This window comes from Coturnix japonica, unplaced genomic scaffold (genome assembly GCF_054131305.1).
Source record: "Coturnix japonica strain WE unplaced genomic scaffold, WE-NBRP24 Scf103, whole genome shotgun sequence".
Lineage (NCBI taxonomy): Eukaryota > Metazoa > Chordata > Aves > Galliformes > Phasianidae > Coturnix > Coturnix japonica.
Genome location: NW_028189006.1, coordinates 205,208 through 222,194, shown reverse-complemented (window position 1 = coordinate 222,194; position 16,987 = coordinate 205,208). Strand labels below are relative to the sequence as shown.

At 57.8% G+C, this 16,987-nt stretch overlaps 2 protein-coding genes and 1 pseudogene across 4 annotated transcripts; all 3 read right to left on the bottom strand.

Annotated features, from left to right (window-relative positions):
* Nucleotides 1-289: 289 nt before the first annotated feature.
* LOC116652623 (homeobox protein otx5-like) lies at nucleotides 290-5,189 on the bottom strand. The gene is made up of 4 exons (XM_085534870.1): nucleotides 5,021-5,189; nucleotides 3,703-3,807; nucleotides 3,112-3,263; nucleotides 290-2,438 (listed from the first exon to the last, which is right to left on the bottom strand). Exons 1-4 carry the CDS (start codon nucleotides 5,127-5,129, stop codon nucleotides 1,821-1,823), a joined length of 984 nt encoding a protein of 327 aa, XP_085390996.1. The 5' UTR covers nucleotides 5,130-5,189; the 3' UTR covers nucleotides 290-1,820.
* A 2,699-nt stretch (nucleotides 5,190-7,888) lies between these two features.
* LOC107307114 (histone H3.3A-like) lies at nucleotides 7,889-11,262 on the bottom strand (annotated as a pseudogene). The gene is made up of 4 exons (XR_001552338.2): nucleotides 11,140-11,262; nucleotides 10,433-10,579; nucleotides 9,345-9,497; nucleotides 7,889-8,129 (listed from the first exon to the last, which is right to left on the bottom strand). The product of XR_001552338.2 is annotated as a histone H3.3A-like (transcript).
* A 992-nt stretch (nucleotides 11,263-12,254) lies between these two features.
* On the bottom strand, nucleotides 12,255-15,834 carry SELENOW (selenoprotein W). Of its 2 annotated transcripts, none has more exons than XM_085534917.1 (6): nucleotides 15,689-15,834; nucleotides 15,584-15,608; nucleotides 15,446-15,499; nucleotides 15,294-15,368; nucleotides 14,291-14,586; nucleotides 12,255-12,532 (listed from the first exon to the last, which is right to left on the bottom strand). In XM_085534917.1, exons 1-5 carry the CDS (start codon nucleotides 15,715-15,717, stop codon nucleotides 14,512-14,514), a joined length of 258 nt encoding a protein of 85 aa, XP_085391043.1. In that variant the 5' UTR covers nucleotides 15,718-15,834; the 3' UTR covers nucleotides 12,255-12,532; nucleotides 14,291-14,511. The 2 variants fall into 2 exon arrangements, with proteins under 2 accessions (XP_085391043.1, XP_085391044.1); XM_085534918.1 differs by having other exon boundaries at nucleotides 14,332-14,586.
* Between the last annotated feature and the right edge of the window lie 1,153 nt (nucleotides 15,835-16,987).

Below are 16,987 nucleotides of genomic sequence, written 5' to 3'. Positions count from 1 at the left end.
TATGGACCCCCCCTCATCAAACAGACCCCCCTAAATATACAGACCCCCCCCTCAATAATAACAGACCTTGCTCTCTAATTAGAAGCGCCCCCCCCCCCCTTTTCCCCCCTTCCTTACCCACCCCCCCCCACCTTTAAGCTGCTGTCACCGGCCATTGCCGACCAATTTGTCACCAGGGCCTTAATTAATTAATCCCTCTTAATTCGCCGCCGCCCCCGTTTGCTAAATGAGATCAGCAGAAATTAAGTGGGGGGGTGAGGGGACCTTAATTAACGACAAGCCCCCCCCCTTCGTTTGCACTTTGTTTTAATTGCAATTGTTTCCTTTTCCTCTGCGCTCTCCTTCGCTGCAATGGGGCTGAATGGGGATGGGGGGGGGCAATGTCAGCTCATGCAGCAATGCACCGCTCTGCAACGGTGCTCTGTGCTGCAAGGGTGCTCTGAGCTGCAAGGGTGCGCTGCAGCAGGATGCAAGGGTGCTCTGTGCTGCAAGGGTGCGTTGCAGCAGGATGCAAGGGTGCTCTGTGCTGCAATAAAGCGCTGCAGCAGGATGCAAGGGTGCCCTACGATGGGTGCACACTCGGTGCTGCAGAGGTGCATGCCAAGCAGCTGCAAAGGTGCTCGGTGGTGTGAAAGGCGTTGCAATGCGTTGCAAGGGCGCTGCATCGCTGCATGCCGTGGGTGCAATGCGCAGCACAAAGATGGGCCATGCAGAGCTGCAGCATGCAGGGAGGGGTTGTGCTGCAGGGATGCAGCATGCAGGGGTGGGTTGTGCTGCAGGGATGCAGCATGCAGGGATGCTCCAAGCTGAGGTGCAGAGTGCAGGGATGCAGAATGCAGGGATGCAGAATGCAGGGATGCAGAATGCAGGGGTGCTGCAGTCCTGAGGGATGCTCCATGCAGAGATGCTGCATGTCCTGGGGATGCACCATGCAGGGCTGCTCCGAGCAAGGGCGCTGCATGCAGAAATCCTCCACGTCCTGGGGGTGATGCATGCAAAGACAGACTGTGCAGGGATGCTGCACTCCATAGGGATGCTCCATGCAAAGATGCTCCATGCAAAGATGCTCCATGCAAAGATGCTGTGGTCCTTAGCAAAGCTCCATGCAGGGATGTTGCATGTCCTGGGGGTTGCTCCATGCAAAGATGCTCCATGCAAAGATGTTGCATGTCCTGGAGACGCTCCATGCAGGGATGCTCTGTTCCATAGCAATGCTCCATGCAGGGATGCTGCATGTCCTGGGGGTGCTCCATGCAAAGATGCTGTGGTCCTTAGCAATGCTCCATGCAGAGCTGCTGCAGTGTTCCATAGCAATGCTCCATGCAAGGATGCTGCAGTGTTCCATAGCAATGCTCCATGCAGGGGTGCTGCAGTGTTCCATAGCAATGCTCCATGCAGGGATGCTCCATGCAGGGGTGCTGCAGTGTTCCTTAGCAATGCTCCATGCAGGGGTGCTCCATGCAGGGGTGCTCCATGCAGGGGTGCTGCAGTGTTCCATAGCAATGCTCCATGCAGGGATGCTCCATGCAGGGCTGCTGCAGTGTTCCTTAGCAATGCTCCATGCAAGGATGCTGCAGTGTTCCTTAGCAATGCTCCATGCAGGGGTGCTGCAGTGTTCCTTAGCAGTGCTCCATGCAGGGGTGCTCCATGCAAGGATGCTGCAGTGTTCCTTAGCAATGCTCCACGCATTCTTTGGGGCCGCCCCATGCAGGAACACCCCACTCCTTGCTGCTGCACCCCCTGGGGCCGCCCCACAAGCACCCCCCCCCCCCCAAATCCACCCCCTACCCCCCCCAAATCCACCCCCCCGATCCCCCCCCTCACAACACCTGGAACTTCCAGGAGCTCTGCTCCTTGTAGTCCAGGCAATCGGCCGCATTAAAGTTGAGCTTCCACGCCCCAGCCTGCTCTTTATACTCCAAACAATCCACGGCCCCAAACCCCAACCCGGCCCCAAAACTCTGCCCCGATAAAGCAGCTGGGGAGGGAGTCAGGTGAGCACCCATGGGTGCCCCCAAAGGGCTGAGAGCCGCGCCGGGAGCCCCCAATGGGGGGTGCATGGGGGAGAGGTAGGGCCCGCAGTCCAGCCCCCCAAAGTAGGCGGCCGATCCCCCATAGCTCTGCCCATAGGGCGCCGTTTGGTTGTAGGGTGGAGCAGAGAACGGAGCGGAACGTGGCAAACCCGGAGCGCTGCCGGCGGCCAACGGATCCGGTACCGGAGAGATGGAAGCCGGGCTCCAAATAGAGACGGGAGCAGCGGAACCGGGGGTCCCTGCTGGACCGGGCTGGGTAGGGCTGTATGGACCGGCCCCCCCCCCTGCATCGCTTTGGGGTTCTCGGGGAGGGGTGGGCTTCTTCTTGGCCGGCCGGGCCTTGGGCTGCCCGCTGCTCTGCTGCTGCTGCTGCCGGCACTTGGCGCGGCGGTTCTTGAACCACACCTGGGGGGGGAAAAGGGGGGAAATGAGGAGTGAGGAGGGGGCTGGGGGGGCACACGTGTGTGTGTGTGTGTGGGCAGAGGGGTGGTCTGAGTGTGCACGTGTGTGTGCAAGGAGCTGATGTGTGTGCATGTGTGTGCATGCAGCCAGATGTGTGTGCTGAGTGTGCATGTGTGTGTGTGCATGTGTGTGCATGCAGCCAGGTGTGTGTGCTGAGTGTGCATGTGCATGTGTGTGCATGCAGCCAGATGTGTGTGCATGTGTGTGCATGTGTGTGCATGTGTGTGTGCATGTGTGTGCATGCAGCCAGATGTGTGTGCTGGGTGTGCACATGCATGTGCATGCACTCAGCTGCATGTCTTGAGTGTGCACACTCATATGTGCACTCAGGACCCCGTTATGCACACGTATGTGCACTCAGGGCCCCATTATGCACAATGGCTGCACTGAGGACCCAATTTAGCCCACATGTGTGCACTCAGGGCCCCATTTTGCACACGTATGTGCACTCAGGACCCCGTTGTGCACACGTAGGTGCACTCAGGACCCCATTATGCACACGTAGGTGCACTCAGGGTCCCATTATGCACAATGGCTGCACTCAGGACCTGATTTAGCCCACGTGGGTGCACTCAGGGCCCCATTTTGCACACGCGCGTGCAAGCACATCACCCACCTGCACGCGGGACTCGGGCAGGTTGATCTTCAGGGCCACCTCCTCCCTCATGAAGATGTCGGGGTACCTCGTTTTGGCAAACAGAGCCTCCAGGATGTCCAGCTGCGCCCTCGTGAACGTCGTGCGCTCACGTCGCTGCTTCCGGGGGGTGGCTGCAAAACAACCCCCCCCCCCGTGCAAACAGCCCCACCTGTGCAGCTCCTGTGCAACCTCCCCCCCGCTGCAAACCCCTCCGTGTGACACAAAACCCCACGTGCAACCCCCACCTTGTGCAAACCCTCAGTGCAAAACCCCACCTGCAAACCCCCTGTGCAACCCCCTGTGCAACCCCTTGCTTCCAAGCCCATTTGCAAACCCTCGGTGCAACACCCCATGTGCAAACCCTGTGCAACCCCCACCCCCTTGTGCAAGCCCTCAGTGCAAAACCCTACATGCAAACCCCGTGCATTCCTCTGTGCAAAACCCGACAAGCAAAAACCCTCTGTGCAAACCCTCTGTACACAACCCCTCATGCAACCCCTTGTCCAACCCCCCCCCCCCCATGCAACCCTCCTGTGCAACCTCCCCCCGTGCAACCCCCCCTTTGCTCACCGGGGTACCCCACAGCAGAATGCAGCAAATCCATGCCTGGCCCGGCCAGCGTCAGCCCATTGACAGCATAGTGGGGCTGCTTGATGTAGGACATCATGCTCTGGGCTGCAGGGACACAGCATGCAAGGCAGCATGCAGCAAGGTTGCATGGTGCAGTGCAATATGGTGTGGTGCAAGGTTGCATGGTGCAGTGCAATATGGTGTGGTGCAAGGTTGCATGGTGCAGTGCAACATGGTATGGTGCAAGGTTGCATGGTGCAGTGCAATATGGTGTGGTGCAAGGTTGCATGGTGCAGTGCAACATGGTATGGTGCAAGGTTGCATGGTGCAGTGCAATATGGTGTGGTGCAAGGTTGCATGGTGCAGTGCAACATGGTATGGTGCAACACTGCATGGTGCAGTGCAATGGTGGTGGTGCAAGGTAGCATGGCATGTTGCAGCATGGCACGCTGCAAGGTTGCATGGGGGTGGTGGTGCATGGTGCAATGCAACATAGCATGGTGCAATGCCATCTTGCAAGATTGCATGGTGCAAGGTAGCACGGTGCAGAGCAACACAACGCCGTGCAAAGCAGCACCGCATGGCACAGCACAATGCAAACAGCCCCATAGATTGGGGACAGCATGGGCCCCACAGGTTGGGGACACCTCAGGCCCCATAGACTGGGGACATAGAAAACCCCATAGATCAGGGGCATAAAGAACCCCATAGACTGGGGACACCTCAAGCCCCACGGATTGGGGATATCACGAGCCCCATAGACTTGGGACATAGAGGACCCATAGATTGGGGACATAAAGGGCCCCATAGACAGAGGACACCTCAAACCCCAAAGATTAGGGATATCATGAGCCCCATAGACTGGAGACATAAAGAACCCCACAGACTGGGGACATAAAGGGCCCCATAGACTGGGGACACCTTGTGCCCCATAGGTTGGGAATACCTCAAACCCCACAGACTGGGAACATCATGAGCCCCATAGACTGGGGACACCTCAAGCCCCACAGATTGGGGACATTATGAACCCCATAGATTGGGGACCCCTTGTGCCCCACAGATTGGGGGCATAAAGGGCCCCATAGATTGGAGACACCTCATGCCCCATAGATTGGGGACATTATGAACCCCATAGACTGGGGACACCTCAAGCCCCATAGATTGGGGACACCTCATGCCCCACAGACTTGGGGGCACTGCTGTAGGTCTGACGACCCTCTCTCTGAACCGGGGTCTCCATCCCTCACCCATGGGTGCCCCCCAGCCCCACCCCCACCCCAAACATCCCCCCCCCCCCATCCCCATGGTGCTGTCCTACCTGTGCCGGGGTCCGGGCTGGCAGTGGGAAGGCGTCCCCGCGCCGGGGGGAGCTTTAAGTAGAGCCCCCACGTGACGTCACCGCCCCCGTTAATCCCTGGGGGTGACATTGGGCCCTGGAAGGGCCTTAATCCGCCGCCGCCGGCAATTAGCGCTCATCCCTCGTTAGCAGAAGGGGGGGGGGGGGGGGGGCAATGGAGCTGACCCCCCCATCCACCCCTCAACAAGGCTTTGGGGTAACAAACCTGTAATTGATTATATGGGAGATGGAGTGGGGTTTCTCTATGGGGCGCAGGGTGGGGGGTCATGATGAGCCTCATTGATGCCCCCATCCCTAATTAAAACCTAATTAATACCTGTGTCTAATTGCAGGGCTGACAGCAGGCTGTTTGGTGCTCGTTAGGACCAATAGGGGTGTGAGGAAGCTCATTTGGGTGCAAACTTTGGGTTTTGGGTGCACCCATGGGTGGGGGGGGGGCACACACAGAGCCACCCCATAGAGACATGGACAGATGGGGAGGGGGGGGGCAGGGGTCATGGGATGGAGATGGGGAGGGAAACCCCATTGTGGCCCCATGAGATCCTCAGCCCCCAAATCCCAACACAGCCCCCCCAGATCCCAATGCAGGACCCCCAGATCCCAGTGCAGCCCCCCAGACCCAAATGCAGCCCCCCACCACCATTGCCCCAAGCCCCCCAAACCCCCCCCCAGCAGCTGGGAGCGGCGCTGTACCGGGCCTGATTAGTTTGTTTTCAGACGTGGGGATTTGGGGCTGATTAACCCTAATCCTGCAAAGGGGGGGGGGGGGGGGTGAGGGGGATAGATGGGGGGGGGGCAGCACAGATGCAGCATTGACTCACCCAGGCTGCCCCCTCCCCAACCCAGGACCCCCAATATATCCCCTTTATGTGGTCCCTATGGGCTGAGATACCCCATCCCTATTATATCCCCAAAATGGGGGGGTTGAGGCCCCAAATCTGAGAGATTTCACCCCAAATCCTGTGTGGTGAACCACTGACAAAAGGGGATCCCCCTGCATTACGGGTCACCCCAAGGCCACCCTATATCTGTGTGCCAACCTCAAGGCTTTAATCTGGAAGGGAACCCCAAAACCCCAATTCAACCCCAATAATGAGGAGGTTGAGGGGGGGGGGGGAGACACCCCAAAACGTGGCTGGTGATTTTTGTTACCATTTTTAGGGTTGTCTGGGGATTTTGGGGTCCTGAAATGGCCTGTGGGTTCTCAGCTGCTACTCCTGGAGAAGAAACACAATTAGTTCACTTTGTAATTAAAAGAAACGTTATCATTTCTTAATGAGCATCCTCTGCCCGGTGATGGTTTAAAGCAGAAAAGCCCCAAATAGTGGGGTTTTAAGGCAGCAAAACCACCCAAATTATGGGGTTTTAAGAAGCAAAGCCCCAAAATTGTAGGGTTTAAAAGCAATGAACCCTTAAATTGGGGTTTTTTAAAGCAGAGATACCCCAAACTGGGGTTTGAAGGGCGATTCTGTGCTGCTGTGGGTCCTGGGGGGCAGCTCAGCCCCATGGCTGTTCCTTAGGGCCGACCTCAGGTGCCACCATCCTCCCCCCGGCCCCATAATCCCTCTTAGGGTGGCTCACATGGGACTAAATTTACCACCATGGTGTCAGCAGCAATCACGTCACCTCCCCTTCATAACCCCCCCCCACAGGGTAATCCGGGTGCAAATCCCCCCGGAAAAGGGAAAGGAAAAACCCCACAGCCAAAGGTCCACGGGAAGGGAACCCCCCCCCCCCCAATACCCACAGAGCCCCCCCCAAATCCCCTTCAGTATTGGGGTGTGTGTGTGGGGGGAATTTACTGCTAAATATGGGGTTAATTAGAAAGGAAACTTAATGAATATTGAGGTGTTTATTCATATAGGTGCCACTATGGGGCAAGGAACGCAGCCCGGTACAAAGAGGAACGCAAGAGATATATGGGATGGGGGTGATGGTGGGTATGTGGGGCACAGCTGCTGCCCCACAGCGGGATGGGGGGTGAGGGGCCCCCCCAGCATGACATTATGTGTACAAAACCCTCCCGTGTCCCCCCCCCGACCCCACATTACAGCTCCAAAAGGAAAACCCCAAAGCAAAACGTGTACAAAAAGGAGTAAATGTAAAGGGGAATGTCCTATCAACCACCTCCCCTCCCACCCCCTTTCCTTTCCTCCCCCCCCGCCCCCCCAAAAAAAGGTTTGGGTTTGGGGTATGCTGTGGGTCTGGGGTCTGACCCCCCCAAGGTGTGGATTTGGAGTGGGTCTGGGTTTGGTTTGGGGTTTGACGCCCCTCCCCAGGGAGCGGGTTTGGGATCTGACCCTCCCCAGGTGTAAGTTTGGAGTGGGTTTGGGGTCTGACCCCCCCCATATGTGGGTTTGGGGCAGGTCTGGAGTCTGATTTCCCCCCCAGGGAGTGGGTTTAGGGTCTGACCCCCCCATATGTGGGTTTGGGGCAGGTTTGGGGTCTGATTTCCCCCCCAGGGAGTGGGTTTAGGGTCTGACCCCCCCATATGTGGGTTTGGGGCAGGGTTGGGGTCTGACCCTCCCCATATGTGGGTTTGGGGCAGGTTTGGGATCTGACCCCCCCCATATGTGGGTTTGGGGTGGGTTTGGGGTCTGATTTCCCCCCCAGGGAGTGGGTTTAGGGTCTGACCCCCCCATATGTGGGTTTGGGGTGGGTTTGGGGTCTGACCCTCCCCAGGTGTGGGTTTGGGGTCTGACCCCCCCATATGTGGGTTTGGGGTGGGTTTGGGATCTGACCCCCCCCATATGTGGGTTTGGGGCAGGTTTGGGGTCTGACCCCCCCCATATGTGGGTTTGGGGCAGGTTTGGGATCTGACCCCCCCATATGTGGGTTTGGGGCAGGTTTGGGATCTGACCCCCCCATATGTGGGTTTGGGGCAGGTTTGGGGTCTGACCCCCCCATATGTGGGTTTGGGGTGGGTTTGGGGTCTGACCCCTCAGGCGCGCTCTCCGCGGATGCGCCGTGCCAGCTGGATGTCCTTGGGCATGATGGTGACACGCTTGGCGTGGATGGCGCACAGGTTGGTGTCCTCAAACAGCCCCACCAGGTAGGCCTCGCTCGCCTCCTGCAGGAAGATGGGGGGGGACAAAGAGTCAGTGTTAATTACATTAATTATGATATTAACGAGCTCATGTATTGCTTGGGGTGACTGGGAGGGATGGCAGCTCCTCAAGTTGGGGCAGGGGAGGGTCTGTGACCCACTATGTGCCCCACCATCTCCCCCCACACTATCACTTCCCACTCTCTTAACATCTCTCCCCCCCAAGAACCTTATGGTGCCCCAATGTTCTCCCCCTCCCCCTTCATTGCACCCCAATGTTCTCACCCCACTTCATGGGGGCACAATGTTCTTCCCCCCCACCCCACCTTCATGGTTACCCAACGTTCTCCCCCTTCATGGTGCCCCAATATTCTCCCTCTCCCCCTTCATGGTGCCCTAATATTCTCCCCCTCCCCACCACCCTCCCTGTCCCCTTCATGATACCCTAATACTCTCCATCCCCCATCATGGTGCCCCAATGTTCTCCCCCCCATCCCCTCCCCCCTCATGGTGTCCTAATGTTCTTCTCTCCCCCTTCCCCTTCATGATCCCCTAATGTTCTCCCCCCCTTCATGGCACCCCAACATTCTCCCTCTCCCCCTTCACGATACCCCAATGTTCTCCATCCCCCTTCATGGTGCTCTAATGTTCTTCCCTCCCACCCCCCTCCCCCTTCATGGTACCCCAATGTTCTCCCCCTCCCCTTCATGACAACCCAATGTTCTCCATCCCCCTTCATGGTGCCCCAATATTCTCCCCCTTCAAGATACCCCAATGTTCTCCATCCCCCTTCATGGTGCTCTAATGTTCTTCCCTCCCACCCCCTCCCCATTCATGGTGACCTAATGTTCTCCCCTTTCACGATACCCCACTGTTCTCCATCCCTTTCATGGTGCCCTGACGTTCTCCCCTCCCCTTCATGGTGCCCCAATATTCTCCCCCCCCTTCACGATACCCCACTGTTCTCCATCCCCCCTTCATGTACCCCACTGTTCTCCATCCCCCTTCATGGTACCCCAATGTTCTCCCCCTCCCCTTCATGATACCCCAATGTTCTCCCCTCCCCTTCATGGTACCCCAATGTTCTCCCCCTCCCCTTCATGGTACCCCAATATTCTCCCCCCCCTTCACGATACCCCACTGTTCTCCATCCCCCTTCATGGTACCCCAATGTTCTCCCCCTTCACGATACCCCGATGTTCCCCATCCCCCTTCATGGCTGCACAACACCCCCCCCACCTGCAGCGCTCCGATGGCGGCGCTCTGGAAGCGCAGGTCGGTCTTGAAGTCCTGCGCTATTTCCCTCACCAGACGCTGGAACGGCAGCTTCCGGATCAGCAGCTCGTGGATTTCTGGTACCGACGGATCTCCCTCAGCGCCACAGTGCCGGGACTGGGACAAAACATGTGGAAATGGGGAAAAAACACACGGAAATGGGGAAATACAGCATGGAAATGGGGAAACATCCACCAAAACCCCAACCCCCCCCCCCTCAAATCCCAACCTCCCCACTCTCAATCCCCCCTCCCCAACCCCCCTTCCTATATTCCCCTTCCCAACCCCAAACCCCCCCCCTCTTATGTCCCCCTTCCCCATCCCAACTCCCCCATCTCCCCCCCAATCCCCATCCCCAGCCCAACCCCCCCCTCCCCCCTCCAAACCCAACCCCATTCCCTAACCGCCCCCCAATCCTAACCCCCCATCCCCCTCCCAATCCCCCTCCCCAATCCCAAACCCCTCCCACCCCAGCTCCCCCAAACCCCCTCCCCATCCGTACCCCCCCATCTCATCCCCCCAATCTCCCTCCCCAAACCTCCCCCCCCATAATCCCCCTTCATCCCTCCCCCTCCAAACCCAACCCCCCTCCCCAAACCTCCCCCCCCGTTCAAACCCCCACCAGCCACCCCCAATCCCCCTCCATCCCAACCCCCCAAACCAAACCCCCCATATCCCCCTCCCTCATTCCAACCCCCCCCAATCCCCCTCCCCATCCCAACCTCAAGCCCCCCCCCATTAACACAAAAACCCAACCCCACCCATATACCCCCCCCCAGCCCCCCATATTCCAACCCCCTCCCTCCCCCCAGTTCCGGCCCCAAACCCACTCCCCCATCTCAACCCCCCCATATCTTCCCCCCATCCCCAACCCCCCCCCCAAACCCCCCCCAAAGCCAACCCCCCCAATCCCCCCCTCCCCATCCCAACCCCAAGCCCCCCCACCCATTACCACCCCAACCCCCCCCCATATCCCATTCCCCCCCATATCCCCCTCCCCCCGTCCCAACCCCTCCCATTCTAACACCCCCCCCCATGCCCCCCCCCATTACCGATATCGATGCGGTTTTTTGACGCCTCCAGTGGACGGGGCGCTCTTTCTGGCCGCTTTAGTGGCCAACTGCTTACGGGGCGCTTTGCCACCCGTAGACTTACGAGCCGTCTGCTTGGTGCGGGCCATGCTGCCCGCTGCTCAGGGCCTAAAGGGGAACAGAAGGCCGCAGGAGCCCGGACGCAGCGCCCTGAGGCGTCGGGCCTGGCCGCCATCTTTCGGCCGCCATCTTTGGCCGCCATGTCCCCTCAGAGCGTTGGACTACAACCCCCAGAAGCCTTTGCGTCTCCTCTTACCGCGCTGCACGCTGATTGGCACGGCGGGATCACGTGCCTGCGCAACGCCTCGCTGGTTGGCTGCCGGAGCGCGGCCAATCCGTTTGTAAGCCGCCAGAAAAGGGGCGGCCCCGCCCTCTCTCCCCGCAGATTGACACTCCGCTCCGCCTATCCCCTCCCGCAGCGCCGCGCGGCGGGAGCCAATCACCCGCGCTGACACACCCCTCGGCCTATCAGCTCGCCCCGCTCCGCGCGGCGGGAACCAATCGACACCCCCCATCCCCGCAACCAATCAGCGGCCGGCTACACACGGAAGGCGGGACTTGGGGCAGCTTCTCCTCAGGCGACCTCGGCTCCCCCCCACTCCCCCCCCAATGGCCCAGCGCACCGGGAGCGGCCCCAGTCCCCGTTACCGGCCCCGATCCGCCTTTACCTGCGTTATGAGGCCGCTGGGAGCTGTTTGGTGCCCGGCGGGGGCCGCGCTGGGGCTGCGCTCGGTGCCTGCCCGCCGCCCGCCCGCTGCCTCCTTTCCCGCCTTTCCCGCCAGCCCTGACACAAAATGGCGGCCCCGCTCCCGGCGTGCACCGCGGCGGGAAACGGGGGGGGGGGGGGGGGGGGGGGGGGGGGGTTGTGTGAGGTCAGGAGGCCCCGCCGCCATCTTGGAGTGGTGGTGGCGATGTGCGAAGGGCCAATGGGGGGTGAAGGGGGGAGGAAGGGCCGAACTGTGGGGCTGGAGGGGACGCGTCACACCGTGTGGTGGGACTTAAAGGACATTAAGTTGGGTTGGAAGGACAGCCCTGATCCCACTCCTCCCATAGGCAGCTGCCCCCCAATACAGGCCCCTGATGAGGCCTTCATCTCATGTTGTGTTATGTATCTCATGTTATGGATGCTATGAGGCAAAAGTCCCAAACTCAGCATCTTTGTGCCCAAAAGTGAATACAGTGAGTGCCAGCCCTCCTCCCCAGCCCCACCTTTCTGTTGGGTTCCACCCCTCGTCCTTCCCCAGTTCATTTCAGGCACTTGGTAAACACACAAACCACGTTGTTTTGTTGCTTAAGGGAACGTTGTGCTCATAAACTCGTTCCTTTTCCATCCCTACAGCCTGAGAAATCAGCTGCCACCCAATGACTCAGCCACGTCTCCACCCACCAGCTCAGAGCTGCACCCCTGGGAGGAGAACAGTGGAAAATGTGAATTCTGATTGCAATTTCAGGCCTCAGCCTGAGGGAAAAGGCAGAGAAGCACAGAGCTCTGCTGGCTGCGGTCACCAGAGGGCACACGTCTGCTGCAGTGACACAGAAACAGTCCCAATTTGTGCTGTTCTGAGGTGGGTTTGTCAATGAGACACACAGAGGGGAAGGGGAGACCCCAAAATGGGGCTGGGGTCTGTGGGGATCTGCTCAGAGCGATGCTGAGCTGGAGGGGAAACCCAAAGCAAAGGGGGAAAAGAGCAAAACTGAAGGGGAAAGTGAACCAGAAAGGGGATAAAAACAGAGCAAAGGGGATAAAAATGCAAAGGGGATAAAAACACAGAGCAAAAGGAAATGAGGCAGCCCAAAGTTCCCACAACTTTATTGAGAAACATCACCAAGTGGTGTTATAATGGCACATGTTATAACGGCACATGTTATAATGGTAGAACAGCTCAACCCAGGAGAGGAGCAGCACTTGGTGAACGATGTGGGCACAAAGCAGAACGTCAGTGGCGTCAAACAAATCATCAATGGCGTCAAATGGAACAACAGCGGCGTCAAACGAAACGTCGGTGGCGTCAAACGAAACCTCCGTGTCATAAAGTCAAACATGGACAACGTGTGCCAAACCTGGACGGGTGCAAAATGAAACCTCAGGGACATAAAACAGAACATAGATAACATAAGGCCAAGGTGGATGACATGAAACTGAATCTGGATGACATAAGGCCAGCCTGGGTGATATAAAACCCAACTTGGATGACATAAAGCCAAACTGGATGATATAAAACCCAATGTGGATGACATAAAACCCAACCTAGATGATATAAGGCCAACTTGGATGACATAAAACCAATCTTGGATGACATAAAACCCAATTTAGATGACATAAAGCCAAAATGGGTGATATAAAACCCAACCTGGATGACATAAAACTGAACCTGGATGATATAAGGTCAACCTGGATGGCATAAAACTGAACCTGGATGACGTAAGGCCACCCCGGTTGACATAAAACACAACCTGGATGATATAAAACCCAACCTGGATGACACTAAACCCAACCTGGATGACACAAAACCCAACCTGGATGATATAAGGTCAACCTGGATGGCACTAAACCCAACCTGGATGACCTAAAACCCAACATGGATGACTTAAAACCCAACATGGATGACACAAAGCCCAACCTGCATGACATAAACCCAACCTGGATGACATAAAACCCAACCTGGATGACACTAAACCCAACCTGGATGACCTAAAACCCAACCTGGATGACATAAGGCCAACCTGGATGATATAAGGCCAACCTGGATGACATAAAGCCAAACTGGATGACACTAAACCCAACCTGGATGACACTAAACCCAACCTGGATGACATAAAACCCATCTTGGATGACCTAAAACCCAACATGGATGACATAAAACCCAATCTAGATGATATAAGGCCAACCTGGATGACATAAAGCCAAACTGGATGACCTAAAACCCAACCTGGATGACATAAGGCCAACCTGGATGACACAAAGCCCAACCTGGATGACACAAAGCCCAACCTGGATGACACAAAGCCCAACCTGGATGACACAAAGCCCAACCTGGATGACACAAAGCCCAACCTGGATGACACTAAACCCAACCTGGATGACCTAAAACCCAACCTGGATGACACAAAACCCAACCTGGATGACACAAAACCCAACCTGGATGACATAAGGCCAACCTGGATGACATAAGGCCAACCTGGATGACATAAGGCCAACCTGGATGATATAAGGCCAACCTGGATGACATAAAGCCAAACTGGATGACACTAAACCCAACCTGGATGACACTAAACCCAACCTGGATGACATAAAACCCATCTTGGATGACCTAAAACCCAACATGGATGACATAAAACCCAATCTAGATGATATAAGGCCAACCTGGATGACATAAAGCCAAACTGGATGATATAAAACCCAACGTGGATGACACAAAACCCAACCTGGATGATATAAAACCCATCTTGGATGACATAAGGTCAACCTGGATGACATAAAACTGAACCTTGATGACATAAGGCCACCCCAGTTGACATAAAACCCATCTTAGATGACATAAGGCCAACCTGGATGACACAAAACCCAACCTGGATGACATAAGGCCAACCCAGTTGACATAAAACCCAACCTGGATGACATAAAACCCAACCGGGATGACACTAAACCCAACCTGGATGACACAAAGCCCAACCTGGATGACATAAAACCCAACCGGGATGACACTAAACCCAACCTGGATGACACAAAGCCCAACCTGGATGACATAAAACCCAACCGGATGACACTAAACCCAACCGGGATGACACTAAACCCAACCGGGATGACATAAGGCCAACCTGGATGACACGGTGTGAAGCATGGATGGCGTAACACAGACCCCCAGCAGGTTGGAACACGAGCTCTGGCTCCAGTGCGGTGCGCGGGTTCTGGAAGCAGCCGTGTGCCCGTGGGCCTTTTGACCACCCCCGTCATGGAGCGCTGTGCCAACAGAGCCAGGCGGTGCTGGGGGGGGGGGGTCAGCGTGAGCCCCCCCATGTGATGTGGGGCGATGTGGGGTCTACTTGAGGGCAGCTTCGATGGCGGCCACAATGCGCTGCAGCTTGGAGTCGGTGTCCACGAAGCCGTCACCGTTCTGGGATGGGGGAGAGTTGAGGTTGGGGGGGGGAGGTGGGTTTGGGGGGAAAGTGGGGGGATTTGGGGGTGGTTGGGTAGAAAAGGGCGGGTTTGGGTAGAAAAGAGAAGGTTTTAAAGGTGGTTGGGTGGAAAATGGTGGGTTTGGGGGTGTTTGGGTGGAAAATAGTGAGGTTTGGGGGTGGTTGGGTACAGAACAGTGGGGTTTGGGGGTGTTTGGGTGGAAAATAGTGGGACTTGGGGATGGTTGGGTGGAGAATAGTGGGGTTTCGGGGTAGATGGGTTGAAAATAGTGGGGTTTGAGGTAGTTGGGTAGAAAATGATGGGGTTTGGGGGTGATTGGGTTGAAAATGATGGGGTTTGGGGGGTGATTGGGTGGAAAATAGTGAGGTTTGAGGGTGATTGGGTAGAGAACAGTGGGGTTTGGGGGTGTTTGGGTGGAAAATAGTGGGGTTTGGGGGTGGTTGGGTGGAGAGTAGTGGGGTATGAAGACACTTGGGTAGAAAATAATGGGGTTTAGGGGTGGTTGGGTTGAAAATAGTGGGGTTTGGGGGTGGTTGAGTGAAGAATAATGGGGTTTGGGGGTGGTTGTATGGAAATCGCTGGTGTTTGGGTAGAAAAAAGCAGGTTTTGGGTGTGTTTGGCAGGCAGATGTTTATTGGGGGGGGGTCTGGGCAGTGTGAGGGTCCCTCCCCCCCCCCCACGCACCTTCTTGGAGTGCACCAGGCGGCCGCCCACCGACACCTCGAACCACCCGGTCACCTCCTGCGTGCCCTGCCCTGCCTAAGGGACAACAAACGGGAAGGGGGGGGGTCACCTCTCACCACCCCCGACCCCCATCCCACCCCCCCCCAACTCACCATCTCCAACGCTCCGGGGAAGCGCTCCTCCAGCTCGGCCCGCAGCTGTTCGTACTGTGGGGAGGGGGCAGGCGGTCAGTGCGCGTTATGGGGGGGGGCATAACGGAGAGGGGGGGGGGTATGGTCTTATGGCCTCACCCTGGGCTTGTAGCCTCAGGCTCCGCTGCGGGAGAGACACATCCGTGTTAATGAGGGGGGGGGAACAACCAGACCCCCCCCAGCCCCCCCTTGGTGCCCCGTTACCAGTAGATCACGGTGACGCGGAGCGACATGGCGGTGGGATGGCGCGGGGTGGGCAGGCTCAGCTGGGGGCGGCGGGGGCAATGGCGGTTGGGGGCGATGGCGGTTGGGGGCGATGGCGGTTGGGGGGGATGATGGCGGCCAACCCCAAGCACCGCCCCCACCCCCCCCATTCCCCGCCCCCCCGGTTGTGTCCCCGCCCCCCAGCCCCGTTTGGAGCCGCAGGCGGCGGGTGCTGGTACCGGAGGGCTGTGTGTGGGGGGGGTCTTTATTTGGGTTGGGGTCTCACGGACCCTTCCCGTCTGCCCCGCGGTGCGAAGCCGCATCGTCCCGATCTCAGTGTTCGGTGCGACCCCCCGCAGCCCCCCGGTGACCCCAGCACAGCTCCCACTGCCCCCAATGCATCGCCCATTGCTCCCACTGCCCCAATGCATCGCCCATTGCTCCCAGTGCCCCAATGCATCGCCCATTGCTCGCAGTGCCCCCAATGCATCGCCCATTGCTCCCAGTGCCCCCAATGCATCGCCCATTGCTCCCAGTGCCCCAATGCATCGCCCATTGCTCTCAGTGCCCCCAATGCATCGCCCATTGCTCCCAGTGCCCCCAATGCATCGCCCATTGCTCCCAGTGCCCCAATGCATCGCCCATTGCTCGCAGTGCCCCCAATGCATCGCCCATTGCTCGCAGTGCCCCCAATGCATCGCCCATTGCTCCCACTGCCCCCAATGCATCGCCCATTGCTCCCACTGCCCCCAATGCATCGCCCATTGCTCTCAGTGCCCCAATGCATCGCCCATTGCTCCCACTGCCCCCAATGCATCGCCCATTGCTCCCAGTGCCCCCAATGCATCGCCCATTGCTCCCAGTGCCCCAATGCATCGCCCATTGCTCCCAGTGCCCCCAATGCATCGCCCATTGCTCCCAGTGCCCCCAATGCATCGCCCATTGCTCCCAGTGCCCCCAATGCATCGCCCATTGCTCCCAGTGCCCCAATGCATCGCCCATTGCTCCCAGTGCCCCCAATGCATCGCCCATTGCTCTCAGTGCCCCCAATGCATCGCCCATTGCTCCCAGTGCCCCCAATGCATCGCCCATTGCTCTCAGTACCCCCAATGCATCGCCCATTGCTCTCAGTGCCCCCAATGCATCGCCCATTGCTCCCAGTGCCCCCAATGCATCGCCCATTGCTCTCAGTGCCCCCAATGCATCGCCCATTGCTCGCAGTGCCCCAATGCATCAGCCCATTGCTCTCAGTGCCCCAATGCATCGCCCATTGCTCTCAGTGCCCCAATGCATCGCCCA